The sequence below is a fragment of the Rousettus aegyptiacus genome, unplaced genomic scaffold, assembly GCF_014176215.1.
Source record: "Rousettus aegyptiacus isolate mRouAeg1 unplaced genomic scaffold, mRouAeg1.p scaffold_m13_p_17, whole genome shotgun sequence".
In the NCBI taxonomy this organism is placed as follows: domain Eukaryota; kingdom Metazoa; phylum Chordata; class Mammalia; order Chiroptera; family Pteropodidae; genus Rousettus; species Rousettus aegyptiacus.
Window position 1 is genome coordinate 9,282,405 of NW_023416292.1, and position 14,560 is coordinate 9,296,964.

General features: G+C 33.0%; 1 protein-coding gene across 3 annotated transcripts in view; it reads left to right on the top strand.

Annotated features, from left to right (window-relative positions):
* RPS6KC1 (ribosomal protein S6 kinase C1) overlaps window positions 1-14,560 on the top strand; it is a 130,950-nt gene that overhangs the window by 4,993 nt on the left and 111,397 nt on the right. For 2 of the 3 annotated variants that reach the window (XM_016166464.2, XM_036234497.1), the window contains exon 2: window positions 9,492-9,527. In XM_016166464.2, the coding sequence (XP_016021950.2) occupies window positions 9,492-9,527 (36 nt within the window). Of the gene's footprint in view, window positions 1-9,491; window positions 9,528-11,132; window positions 11,250-14,560 lie in introns of all 3 variants that reach the window. The other variant, XM_016166465.2, reaches the window with a different exon arrangement.

A 14,560-nucleotide genomic window follows, 5' to 3' on the forward strand; every position in this document is an offset into this window, starting at 1 on the left:
TGGCAACCACTGATCTCTTCCCGACCACTACACTTCTGTCCTTTTCGAGTATTACATCAATAGAATTGCATGGTATTTCACCTTTTGAGACCGTCTTTTGCCCATTTTTTTTTTATTGGGTTGTTTGCTTTCTTACTGTTGAATTTTTTTTTTAACAGAAAAGAAAAGCTTTATTAGAAGGGAAAGTACACTTCCAGATGTAGAAGCTGGCCCGAGCAAGAGAAGTGGGGCTCAAAAGGCCTGCTGTTGAGTTTTGAGAATTGTTTATCTGTTTTGGCTATAAGTGTTTTGTCAGATAATGTGCTTTGCAAATATTTTCTCCAAATATATAGCATATCTTTTAATTTTATTAACCGTGACTTTTGCAAAGCAAAATATTTTTACTTTGGTGAATTTCAGTTGATTATTTTTTCTTTTATGGAGTACGCATTTCATGTCATGTCTAAAAACTCTTTATTAGCCCTAGGTTACCAATTTTCTCTCTGTGTTTTATTTTGGATTCTGTTTAGCTGTATGATCCATTTTGAGTTTATTTTTGTATAAGATGTGAGGTTTAGGAAGTTCATTTTTTTTTTGTATTTGGATGTGTAATTAATTGTAACAAAACACCATTTGTTCAAGAAACTAGCCTTCATTGAATTGCCTTTGTATTCTGTACGTTGGCCACATATGTATAGATCTGTTTCTGGATTCTCTATTTTGTTCCATACCACACTGTCTTAATTATTGTAGTTATATAAGTCTTAAAATTAGAAATCACAAAAATATGATTCCTTCAACTTTATTCTTCTTTTTCAGAAAACTGTTTTGACTGTTTTAGTCCCTTTGCTTTTCCATATAAATTTTAGAATCAGCTTATCTGTATCTATAGAAAATCTTGATGGGATTTTAATAAGAATTGCATTAAATCTGTAGATCATTTTGGGGGAGAATTGACATCTTTACTATATTGAATCTTCAAATCTATAAGCAATTTGTCTTGCCATTTAGGTAGTCTTTGATAACTTTTATCAGCATTTTATAGTTTTCAGTATACAGATTTTGTACATGTTTTGTTAGATTTATTCCTTAGTATTTCTTCTTTTTGTAGCTATCGTAAATAGTGTGTGCTTTTTTTAAAATTTAGTTTTCAATTTTTTTATTGTTAGTATAAAGCAGTTTGGTTCATTTTTGTGTTGCCATTCTTTCCTGTTCATAGGAAAGTTCATCCTGTGAACTTTTCAGGGTGACTTTATTAGTTCTAGGAGTTTTGGTATGTAGCGTTCTTGTTTTTTTCTGCATAGACAATCCATGTTGTCTAGCAACAGGGATAGTTTTATTTCTCCCTTCCAATCTGTATGTCTTTTCTTTTTCTTGCCTTATTGCACTGGCTAGGACTTACATTACAGTGCTGAATAGAAGTGGTGAGAATGGACATCCCTGCCTTGTTCTTCATCTTAGGAGGAAAGCATTTAGACTTTTACCCTTGAATGTGATAGCCATTGTGGAGTTTTGTATTTGAGTGTCAGCATGTTGTAATTTTTAGTGTTGTTAGCTTTTTATTTTGAAAGTATAATGAATATTCATAAGCTCTTCAAGTAATAATTCAAATTACTTTAAAGGAATACAAGAACCCACCGAATTTTAACCCTTAACCTCTTACATATTCCAAATGGTGAGTGTTAAAACAGTAAGAATTAGTTGTTAAAACAGTAGGTCTAGGAAGATTTCTTGAAGAAATACTTGGTTTTGGTTTAATCTGGAGATATTTTCAGCAAATAGAGTAATCATGGTGGTAGGGAAGGAGATTAGTTCGTTGTAAAATATATTTATGCTTAAAAATTTTGAAAAATGATGGCTCTCAAGTTCAGTTTTCCCCCAGATTCCTGTTTTATTGTACTCTTTTTTTGTTTTTGACTCTTAGTAATGTTTTGTGGAAGATTATCTCATACACCAAAAATTTTAGTGAGTTTTAAAAAATTCCTTTTTAAATCTTGTTTATTGACACCTTGGATGCCCAGATATTAATATTTTATGTTAAACTGCAAACCTCTTTTTAACATTAGGGATTTTGATTTCCTTGAACTTTGATTGGAAAATAGTTTACTTTAGAGTGGTGCTATACTAATTGGTAAAATTTTAAGTGAGAAAACAACTTCAGCAAACATTTTTTGAGTATCTAGAGGTAACTTACTGTTAATAGCGTCTTTAATCTTTCTTGAGATTTTGGAATTTTAATAACGTCGAAAACAGCAGTTCCTTACTTTCAGTGTATTACTTTTGTAAAAATTATTAGGAAGTTGAATGTCTAAAACATGTCCCATTGACTTATCAAATTTAATGTGGAAGTTCTTTCACTCCATAGAACTAAAAATTGTAGAATGTCTAATTATAGTTTGTGCAGGTGCTGCCTCTTGGGTCCAGACTACCTGGCTGGTGGGTGACAGCCAACCCAAATATTCTTGCCAACCAGTGACACCTGCAGCTCTGCAGGGAAAAGAGGGAGAGAGGAGCTGAGAGGCAGGTAATGGGGTGGGAGGGAGGTCGAGTTTGGTAAAGGGACCTTTGCCTTTGTGAACTGTGTGCTTTCAAGTACCTATACTTCTTGCAAGAGTTGTTAGTATGAATGCAGTTTAAAGGTGTCAGTGTATTTATATAAAAGTAGAGATGTTATGGAAGTCAAATGTCTGAAAGTAAGGATTGCGTGTATCATGTTGATGAATGTGCCATTTGCTTCACCTAATCACCACAATGGGAAGTGTTCAGTATAGAACATTTTTGTATATCTGATTATACCTGTCCTACATTTGTACAGTGATATCTTTGAGAAATGAAGAGTAGGCATGGTCATTTTTGTGCATATTTGACTATTTGTATCTTGACACAGTTTAAAAAAAATATGTTACTTTTGTAAACACATTATCCTCTTAGCTTTACAACTAAACTAGCAGCTTAAACTAATAGTGAAACAGCCATCAGACGACAACATAATAAATTGCTCATAAAAGTACTTTCTTAAATGTATATACTTGTTTCAAAAGGGACTTATTTTATGATCTTTTTTGGTAGGAAATATAAAATTAGATTCGAATAATTTTTATAGTTTTGTTTTCCAGTACCTGTCTCTTAATCTTAAAACAATGCTTTTGTACATATCTGAGTTAAGAGGGTGATTTCAAATCATTATTATAGTGGTAATTAGATAAAGAATGCTTTCGACTTGATTTTTAAGGAAACTTGGTGATATTTATTAAGTAGATAAAATAAGTTAGCATACTGGAGAGGACTTAGAGGACTTAACGACAGTATAATCTGTTAATTATTGTGGGCTTGTGCTAGGCTAAGCCATAACATCTGGTCTTTGTTTTACAGATAGGCAAGAGAGCTCTTTTTTTAAAAAGAATTTTTAAATTTTCAGTTATAGTTGGCATACAATATTATATTACTTTTGGGTGTACAACATAGTGATTAGACATTTATGTAACTTACGAAGTGATCACCCTGGTAAGTCTAGTACCCGTCTGACACCACACATAGTTATTACAATGTCATTGACTATATTCCCTATACTGTACTTTACATCCCCATGACTCTTTTGTAACTACCAGTTTGCACTTTTTAATCCCTTCTCCTTTTTCACCCACCCCCTAACTTCCCTTCCATCTGGTGACCCTCAAATGTTCTCTGTATCTACGAGCTGGTTTTAATTTTGTTCATTTTGTTCTTTAGATTCCACATGTAAGTGAAATTATATGGCATTCATCTTTCTCTGTCTGACTTACTCTACTCAGCACAGTACCCCTTTGGTACCCCATGTTATTGCAGATGGCAAGATTTCATTCTTTTTTTCATTGTCTTTTTTATGGCTGAGTAATATTCCATTGTACATATGTACTACCTCTTTTTTATCCATTGATGCATTGATGGACACCCAGGTTGCCTCCATATCTTGGCTATTGTAAATAATGCTGTGATGAACATATGGACGCACATGTCCATTCAAAGTAGTATTTTGTGTTTCTTCAAATAAATACCCAGAAGTAGGATTATTGGGTTTTTTTTGGTCTTTTGTTAGAGCCTTTGTTTTAAAGTCTATTTTGTCTGGTGTAAGTATTGCTATTCCAGATTTTTTAATTAGTTTCCATTTTCATGAAATATCTTTTTCCATCCCTTTACTTTCAATCTCTGTGTGTCTTTTCATCTGAAGTGAGCCTCTTATAGGCAGCATATGAAAGGGTCTTGTTTTCTTATCCATTCAGCCTCCCTATCTTTTGATTGAAGCATTCTTTTATATTTAAAATAATTGTTGATAAATATTTAGTTATTGCCATTTTATTCATATTTTGGATTTTTTTTTCTTCATCTTAAAGAAATCTCACTGACATTTCTTGTAATACTGGTTTCTTGTAATACTGAACTCTTTTAGTTTTTTTTTTTTTTTGGTCTGGAAAGATCTTTATCTGTCTTTGGATTCTAAATGATAGCTTTGCTGGGTAGTTTTGGCTGTAGGTCCGTGCCTTTTATCACTTGGAATATTTCCTGCCAATCCTTTCTGGCCTGCAAAGTTTCTGTTGAGAAATCAGCTGATGGGAGCTCCCTTGTAGATAACGAATTGCTTTTCTCTTGCTGCTTTTAAGACTTTCTCATTGTTTTTAACCTCTGGCATTTTAATTATGATATATCTTGGTGTGGGACTCTTTGGGTTCATCTTGGGTTGGACTCTGCTCTTCCTGGGTTTGTATGTCTATTTCCTTCACCAGATTAGGGAAGTTTCCAGCCATTATTTCTTCAAATATGTCTTCAATTCCTTTTTCTTCTCCTTCTGGTACCCCTATGATGTGAATGTTGGTATACCTGATGTTATCCCAGAGACCCCTTAAACTAACTTCATATTTTTGGATTCTTTTTTCTTTTTGTTGTTTTGGTTGGGTATTTTCTGCTAGTTTATCTTCTAAATTGCTGATTCAGTCTCTGCTTCATGTAATCTGTTGATTCTCTCTAATGTATTCTACATTTCAGTTATTGTATTCATTTCCGACTGGTTCTCTTTTTATGTTTTCTATCTCAATCTTTATATTTTCTATCTATTGAAGTTCTCACTGAGTTCCTCTACTCTTCCCTAAATTCATTGAGTATCATCATAACCAGTGTTTTGAACTCTGTATCTAGTAGATTGCTTGTCTCCATTTTGTCGAGTTCTTTTTATGGAGCTTTGTTCTGTTCTTTCATGTGGGACATGTTTCTTTGTCTTCTTGTTTTTCTCTTTGTTTGTTTCTGTGCATTAGGTAGGGCTTCTAAGTCTCCTGGTCTTACTAGAGTGGCCTTATGTCATCGTAGGTGTGCTATGTGGGTCCCAGTGGCACTGTCTTCCCTGGTCACCTGAGCTGGGTGCTCCAGGTTTGTCTCTTGTATGGGTTGTGTATGTCCTCCAGTTGTAGTTGAGCCTTGGTTGCTGTTTGCATGTCAATGGGAGAGAATGACCAGGAGGGCTCATTTTAAATTTCCTTTTTCATTGCTTTTTTTACTGACCTGGTGAAAGAGCAGTTGATGGCTAGTGCTAGAGCCAGTATTCAGATTCCTTTTTTCTTAGTTCATTCTATCCTGCCAAAGTGCTTCTTCAATTTTGAATTTTTGATTAATTTACATTTCTTTATTAAAGACAAAATGGGTTTACCAGCAGGCATTAGGAATATTACTTGCGTACTTGGAATTTTAATCTCTAGGAGGGCCAATTTAGTTATGTCCTGGGAAGAGCACTTTATTTGGAATCATGGAGTTGTGAGATCTAGTCCTGTCCATTTTTGATTAATACGATTAGTATTAGTATGTTACTGAGTGCTCTTGGGCCTTGATTATCTCATCAGGCAAGATTGTTGTGATGATCGAATGAAGGAAAAGCTTTAGTTTCTTAGTACACTAAGAGATAGTTACCTTCACTATAGGCCCTTATTTGTTTTCCTAAATTCAGAATTTGCTTTTGGTATTAACAGAGGCAGATGGACTACAAACATTGCAATAGCATTCCCTAACTGTGTTCTAAATTTTAGTAGCTATCACACTAAATAAATAATGTTAAATAAACAACATATGATAAAAATAAAATGAGTGGATAGATGACCTTGGGAAATACTATATATCTTCCTTTCGGAGATTTACGAGGCATAATAATATATTATGTGTTTCTTTTTTAAACAAGCAAATTGAGTTCATTCTTAATCCTTTTCTTTGAGATCACTGATTTTAAAGAATACTGGTATTCCATATGGCATGGTTTGTGAAGCACTGCTTTAGGGTAATTTTCAAGATGACTTGGCAGTAGAATTCTCTCTCTCTATATATATCTTGAAAAATTTCAAGATATATATATATATGTGTAGTACTTACTGAGCTATAGAAATTTATTTGAAAGATACCACTGCTTTAAATTCCAACTTTTGTGGAATTTATTGGCTGATTTTTATGACAAAATACTGAAGTTTACCCAGAAAAAAATTACTAAAAGTTAGCAATGTATATCAGGATGAATTTAAGTGTTTTTGATTTAGAATTGATACTACTTCTTGAAATAATTGGTAATATAGTATTAAAAGTTATTAATATTTGGGTTTGAAAGAATAAATAAAACCTAATATTGACAGGGTTTTGTGGAATTAAATAAACTTAATTATTGCTGAAAATATCACAGATACATGGAGGGAGGCAGAGTACAGTGAAGAGCATTAGATCAGGAGTCAGAAAATCTCAGTTCTAATTTCGTATCTAAAGGAGAATAGCCATGTGGCGTTATACAAATCTCTGGGTCTTGTTTCCTTGTCTATAAAAGGGACACTCATAATTACCACTCCTGCCCAATTCATAAGTTGTTGAAGGAATAAAATGAATTATTGATGTAAAATGCTTTGTAAATGTAAATGTACAAAGTCAAGGTTTTCCCCTCTATGCCTAGCACAGTGTCTTGAATGGTATTAGCACTGATAAAGACTTTCGCTCAGTAATAAAAAACGGGCTAAGAAACAAGTCTAGGATTGATTCTTGGAGCACTCACAGTGTGTTGAGGGGTAGAGGGAGGAAGAGGAACCAAGAAAAGGGAAGCAAAAGAGCCAAAGAGGAAAAAGAAAGGAGAATCAGGAAAGTATAGCCCTGTACTTTCCAGACTTGATTTTCACTAAGCTTTGTTTATGCTGTTGGGGAAAGGGATAGTTAATACTCAGAAAACAGCTCTCATTTTAATATTCTGAACTCTACCTAAATGAATTTTCTTCCCTTCACTTGAGAAATATTTGAGGGTGAAGAGAGGTGCCTCTCGTAAGCTTAAAATTAAAGACCTTCACGTAGGTGGTTTAAAACTACTTAAACTTTTATTTTCTGTATTTCCTATAATAACTTAAATAACTTAGTATTATGAAAACATTAAAAGTCTTAAATCATTAAACTGTGTTCTCGACTGCTTCTGGGATGCAGTTTGCTACCATGATCTGAGCAGTGAGCATTCGTTGTCATTGGAGTGGTCTAGGATGAAGTACTTCCCAATCTGTTGCTTAGCGCACTCCTCTTCTCTGTGATACTAAAATAAGTTTGGGAATTACACCCTTACCCGCCCCATACCCACAGTCACCTGCACCACTAGACAGACTGTGACCATCGTGAAGGCAGGGACTTTGTTGCTGGTATCGTAGCCCCAGTGCTAGCAAAGTGTGTGGGCCACTAAGTGTGCATGAAACGTCATAATCAAACTGATTATTTCTGGTAAGCTGGTTTTAAAATTGTAGATATTGTTAGCGGATGGTTAATATATTTTCACCTATGAAGTACACATAAATTCGATTTCCAGTAATGGCTTACCCGAAGAAAATCCAAAATACAGTACTTCTAACATGTACACCAAACCAGGAAATAATTTCTTTTGTCATGAAAAGATTATTTGCACATGTAAAGGAAGATGACTTAAAATAGTGAGATACCTTAGTATGTTTATAAAATGATTGAGTTGTAAATTCAGGAAATCTATTAATTTTTCAGAAAAATTTAACTTGCAGAATGTAAGGTACACCTGAATAAACCTTTTCGCCAGTGATCATATGTTGACTGTTTTTGGTGGGTGGATTGATATCCCCGACTTTCTTCTCATTAGCTCATTTTATAAAAATGCAAGAAAAATTTATAAGACAAAATTACTTTATTATGTGAAACACCATGATTGGGAAAGTGTGTGTGTGTGTGTGTGTGTGTGTGTGTGTGTGTGTGTGTGGTGCGATGGGGGTGAGGTGTGTGGTATTTGAAAATAATAACTAAAATCTAATGTTTGAGTACTATATGGTTGTTAGTTAGCTATTCTAGCCTTTTATTCTAAATCTATGTTTTCTAATACGGTAGCTGTTAGCCATATGTGACTATTTTTAGTTAAATAAAATAAAAATTCAGTTTTTTAATCATGGAGTTCATGCTGTATTCTTTTTTGATGTCCACAACAGCCAAGTTAAGCAGGGAGTATTATCCCCATTTTATAGAGGGTATCAAGCCTGTCAGTAGAAGAACTATAATTTGAACCCAGGTATGTTAGACTTCAAATGGTAGTTTTTTTTGTTTTTGTTTTAGACCTCGGAAGTTGTGATGAGTTGATTGTAATACCTGGTTCGTGCTGTTATCACTAGTTATCAGAGAATTTTTCTTTCACCCATGGGCAACCATTTTTATGTGTTTGATGTCTTTTTGTTTTTGTTTTTGTAAAATGCATAGTGTGGCATTATGTTCATGAATTTTACATTTATATAGATTGCATTTTGTATATAATGTGAGATTTTCCCACTGTACAATGCCATTTGATGATTTAAGTACCCAGCCTTCTTTTTTTCAAAACTTATGTGCGAAAATCTTTCTAAATGGTGTTAGATTTTTAAAAATTTATTTATTTATTTAGGTGTTAGGGGTTTTGCTTTTGTAATTAGAGAAATCTGAAAGAACCCCCTCTCCTCTTTGCTCAGAGAATATAGATAGATATATATTAGGTATTCAGTGATTTCTTCTCACAGATATTTGTGTGGCTGAGCATTGTGGCTGCTTTTTTTTTTACTGAAATTTTTATCGAGCTAATTGTAGATTCGTATCCAGTTAGAAGAAATAATGTGGAGCAGTCCCTTGCAGACTTTATCCAGATGCAGCTGCTTTTTGTGCTTCTAATTTATATGGAGGGTGGAAAGGGGAGTAGACAAGTTTGGTAGAATTATGTCCCGTAAGTGTGAAGGCCTGAGGCATTCTTCTGTGGCTGTGATATGGGAACTTTGGAATGTGGACTTTATTTCAGCTCTGCCTTTATGCTTAATTTTTTAGTGTGTTTCAGATAGTGAAGTTATTATATAGCTGAATTCCATGTAAGTGATATAATATGGTATTTCTTTTCCTTTAAGCAAATAGATTTTTTTTTAAAAATAAAAATACTGTCAAAAGTACTTATACAAATGTGAAATCTTAAATTTTGATAATTAGATATTTCTTCTATGTATGTTTTGTTTCAGGTTGTTTCACGAAGAAATCCAGAGGATGTCCAGGAGGTAACATGTTTATCCATATGAGTTTTATTTTATATATTTGACAGAAATTTAATTAACCACTTTATTGTTGAAATGAATTATTTGTATGTCAGTCTGTATTTGTATGTTTGTGTGGATAATGTCTTCAGCTCACAAAACAGTAGTCGAAGTGTCTTATTTTAGACCTGTTAATTATGAGTTAAGTTTTAGTAGGTGTTAAATTATATAAATAAGAATTTGAGAAGTTACTCAGACCTATTAAGTATGTGTTAAATTTTAGCAAGTGTTAAGTTATTTAAATTAGCATTTCAGGACTTATAACGCTGTTAATAATGTTACTTTTTCTGATCAGTGGCACTCATAATAAGATTTCAGTATTAGTTAAGGGCCCTTATTTACCTGTTTGATGCTTAGTTAATAAAAAATGCAAAGTATTTGGTAAGTAATATTAATTTAAAAGATTATCATAATAAATGGGTTTCTTTCTACTTCCATTTTTATATTGAGTTGACATGTTGACATCTTGGAAAACTACTTTGGGTGTAGATGTTTCTCTTTAAAATTTTGTGATAAGTTCTTTTCAGAGTTTTCCCCTCTCTAATGATACCAGCTTGTTATGTTTTTGCTTAAAACTGTGGAATTCTCTATTTGTATTTACTTTGTGCTCATTATATACTTTTAGGAATCCTCACTGAGGAGCTTCTTTTAATGTTTTTTGATTTACTTTCATTTTAGTATTTGTTCATTTTCTTATTTGTTTTTTTAAAAATTAATATATTTTCCAGTTACTATTGACATATAATATCATATTAGTTTCAGGTGTACAACATACTGATTAGACATTTATTTATATACCTTGCAAAGTGATTACCCCGATATCAGTTTCACTAAGATTAGGATATATGTTGAGGACTTTTTTTTCTTACTAAAGTGTTTAAAACAGGCATTGCAAATTAGCAGTCTTGATTCTGCAAAAACACTTGTTTGTTTGTTTTGTTTTTTCCAATTGAATTTTAATATCTTTAGGTGGGGTATGTACTTTCTTTTTAGCCACAGCCCCATTACTACTCCTTATTGACAAATCTGGCCTGATTCATATAGTTAAGCTGATTGTTTGGTACTGGTGGATTTGAATATGTGACATCAGGTTTATTTATTTCAACTTTTATATGTTACCATTTCTTACTGTAGCTGGCCTGAAATTTGTTTTTGTCCTATGGTTAAAAATAGTTCCATAAAAGGCATATTTTTAAAATATTTCATATTTTTCCTTAGGGTTTTAAGATGTCTTACTCCCTCCACTCTATCCCTAGTAGCTCTGATGAGAATATTGTAATATTGTTATTTTGGAAGAATAGCATATATCTCTCTCTCTCTCTCCTAGAATGGCAGTGAAATTGCACTGTTGATTAATTAAAGTACTCTTCTTTACTTAAGTGTCAACTTGATTAGTGTGAACTATTCTTTAGAATTTAGAACTCTTTAGAATGTCGAATTAATAGTCAATACCAGGTTATTCTGCTTTTGAAAATTTACAACTCTGTTAAAATTGAAAGTGGGTTGTATTTCTTTTGAATACATTGATTGCTGTGCTGTAGTTTGTAGCTTGATGTTCCCCTTTTCCAGGGAGAATCCTGAATCAACCTATCCATGAACATACTTTCTGCCATTTCCTTAATCATTTTTTGGGAAAATCTCTTTTATAATAAGAACTGTTGGTGAACCATTCATCAGAAAACTCTTGTAAGTGTCCTTTAGTTAGATGATTGCATGGTCCTTTGTTAGAAATGCTATAAAATTAAAAAATAATGTCTTCTGTCTAACTAACTTCTTAAAATATAGAATAAACTGGAAATTATAATAGCACTTTTTATTTTTACACATATTTCCTTAAACATTGAAATTCTCATTTAGGAGAGGAATTCACCCCCTAGAATTTGTTTCCATTTTCTTTCACTTTCTCTTTCTGTTCTCTGATACATCTAGTTATTGTTTTAGAATGTAGTCAGGCTTCACAAGGGCTGTTGAGGATTAGTAGATGCACAGTTAGTCTAACCAAATACAAGGCCAATAATAGGTATTCCTTATAAAATGTTGCTGTTTTTTTCCCTTCATATGCCTGGGCACATGCTACCAGACAGCAGTGTTTTCTTCTTAAGAATGTTGAAATACTCACATGGAGTAAATAATTTAAAATTATCCAGGTACCTTTTTTTTATTTTTTTAAAATTCCTCTAAATTTTTATTTATTAAGAGCAGCATGGGCGAATCTGTCAAAGTATTGTTTCTCCATAGATAGTAAACCTCACTTGTGTCAGAAATGTGTCAAAGGAAAGAAAAGGCTCTTGAAAAAGGGAAAGGAAATCCATAAGCAAATAGTATGATATGATGTTGGTTGCCAAAAAGACGATCAAGCAAGATTTAAGTACTATAGGAGAGTAAAAAAGACAATTGAATTGAGTGGTTTTATGAAATACAGGAGATCTAAAGGTTTTTGGTATTACTAAATAAAATTATCTTAAAAGAAATTTTTTTTTACTGTAAATTCTTAAGAGAATGTTTTTAATGAAAATGAAGCTTTTATTAAATTTATAGTCTATGACTGTCACTGAATTAATATTTAATTGAGGAATTTTATTCAGATAACTTTAATGAATAAGAAATCTCTCTAGAGTTGGTTCAATAGAACAATAGCAATAGGAAAAAATCGATTATTAGAGAAAATGATTTTTGCATATATCTTTTGGTACTTTGTGTAGTCCAATTGTAAACATGAATACTTGCTGATGTAAGCGATGTTTGCTTCTGTTCACTTTTCTATTTTGAAGATTTCTAGAAATGTTCGAGCTTAGAAGGAGTAAGAAGAAAGGAAGCAGTGGATAGTGACATTTTGTGATGCTTTGGGTCCCCATATTTCTTGAGGGTTTATATTTGCTCTCTGATATTTCAGTTTTATATTTCTAGAGCTGAGAATAAAGAATATATGAGTGAATAAATTAGGGCATGGTGAAACACAGATGCTCACCTTGGGTCGAGGAGTTCTCATTCTTACCTGACAAGCTATCCACTGTTTTATGTACTATGGTGTCATTATCATTATTGTGATTACATTGTTAACTTTTGCTCCTTAAGTTCCTCTGCCTTTATTTTAAAATGACCCCATCTAGAATATAAATTTTATCTGCAGAGTTCGTTGTTTCCATGAGCTACAGTCCTTTGAATAGCTCTTATGTCTAGTTCATAATGGCTTTAAGGATGGCATAAGTCTATCACCTAGTTTCCCTTTAAGCCCTTGGTAATGTAGCACTACTATAATTTGATCTATTTTAAAAATATAAAACTAACATTTTTTTTTCCCATGACAAAATTACATTCATGAATTAAAATTAGAAACTATAGAGAAGCACAAAATATGAAAATTAAAATCACTATAATTTCACTAGCCTAGGACTTTTACTTTTCAAGTGTTTGGTTTGGCTCTCTTAATTTCTCTTTATCTTTTATTGGAATTACTGGTCTTTTGCTATCAACACTTGTCTCATTTACATCCATTTAAAAATACAGTCTCTTCTGTCCAGGTGGCCTGTCTCATGGCACAGCCAAGCTGCTTAACACTTACTTTGCTCTTGATTTTCTCTTTCCTACTTCTAGCTGGCCCCTCCATGTTAGAGTTCCCCATCATTCTGTTGTTAGGCTCCTTATCTTGTCACAAATACTGAGAAACCTTTCCTGAGTGATTGATTACCACCTCTCTGCTGATGACTCCGACATTAATACATCTTGCTTGGTTCTCGCTCTTGAACCCTAAACCCATCTATCCTGTTGGGACATCTCCATTTGGATGCCTCACAAGCACCTAAAGCAAATATGTCTAAAATTGAACTTTGTTCTTATCTCTGAACAGCTTCTTCTCCCTTGGCTTTTCATCTTAGGGAATAGCATCACCATTTATCCAGTTGCAAAAGCCAAAATTCTAGTAATTATTTATTTGGCATCTTGCTCTCCTATTAAAAACTTCATCGACAACCCCTTCTCTCTCTATTTTTGTTGGTCTGATCACTATTTCCCTTCAGACTACTCACCTAAGATAAAACTTTCTGTAAAGCCTTATTAGACCGCATGGCTGGTTGTAGGTGCTTTTTCCTTAACGGATATCCATAGGCTGCCCTTCCAGCATTTACCATGCCGCTGTCTTGTGATGTAGTTATTGTGTTGGCTTATTCTTCCTGACTGGACTGGGAACTCTTTGAAGGCAGGAATTATGTTTCTCATTTCTTTATCCTTTGTGCCAACGCAGTGTCTAGCACAAAGGAAGGCCATGAAAATATTTGTTTTGATGACTATTTTCGTTGTTGGTTACCTGCTTGGCTTAAGCTTTGCTTATTAACATTGCACTCTAATAGTGAATTTGTTAGAACTGAGGTAAGTGGGTTTTTTAGAAGTAAAGGCCCTAGTATACCAGGTGACAGAATTTAAAACTCACTTTTATTCTCTTTAGTGGAGACTGAAAGATGAATCAGTGATATCAAGGCCATGTGTCACATCCTTTTACTTTATAAAGATTTTTTTCTAGTTTAATCTCAACGAATTTAAATGATAATTCAAACTAATGAAGGTAAACTTTTAATTTTTTTTTTTGAAATATACTAGCTTTAATGGTTTTATGATCAGGAGTCACCTTACCTCCAGAAATCTTATTACTACTTTAAATTAAGATTTATATAATAAAGTTTATGTTAATTAGTTGTTGTAAGGCCATTTCTTCTTCATTGGTATTTACTTTATCCTTTTAGGCAAATATTGAGTATGTACTTCGTTTTGAAAAATGGTCTAGATTATTTTTTGTTTATTAACATGCTGTTTTTGCAATAGAATATGTATTTTGACATCCAGCTCATTTCTAGGCCAATAGTAATTGGCTTTCGAAGAGATTAAGTAACATTTTATGTAGTATAGGCTGTTGTATTAGAGTGAATATTTTTCTAGTATGAAGAAAACAGTACTTGTTTAACGACCAAAACAGAATATTTGGAGGAAGAAAAACTATTTTATAT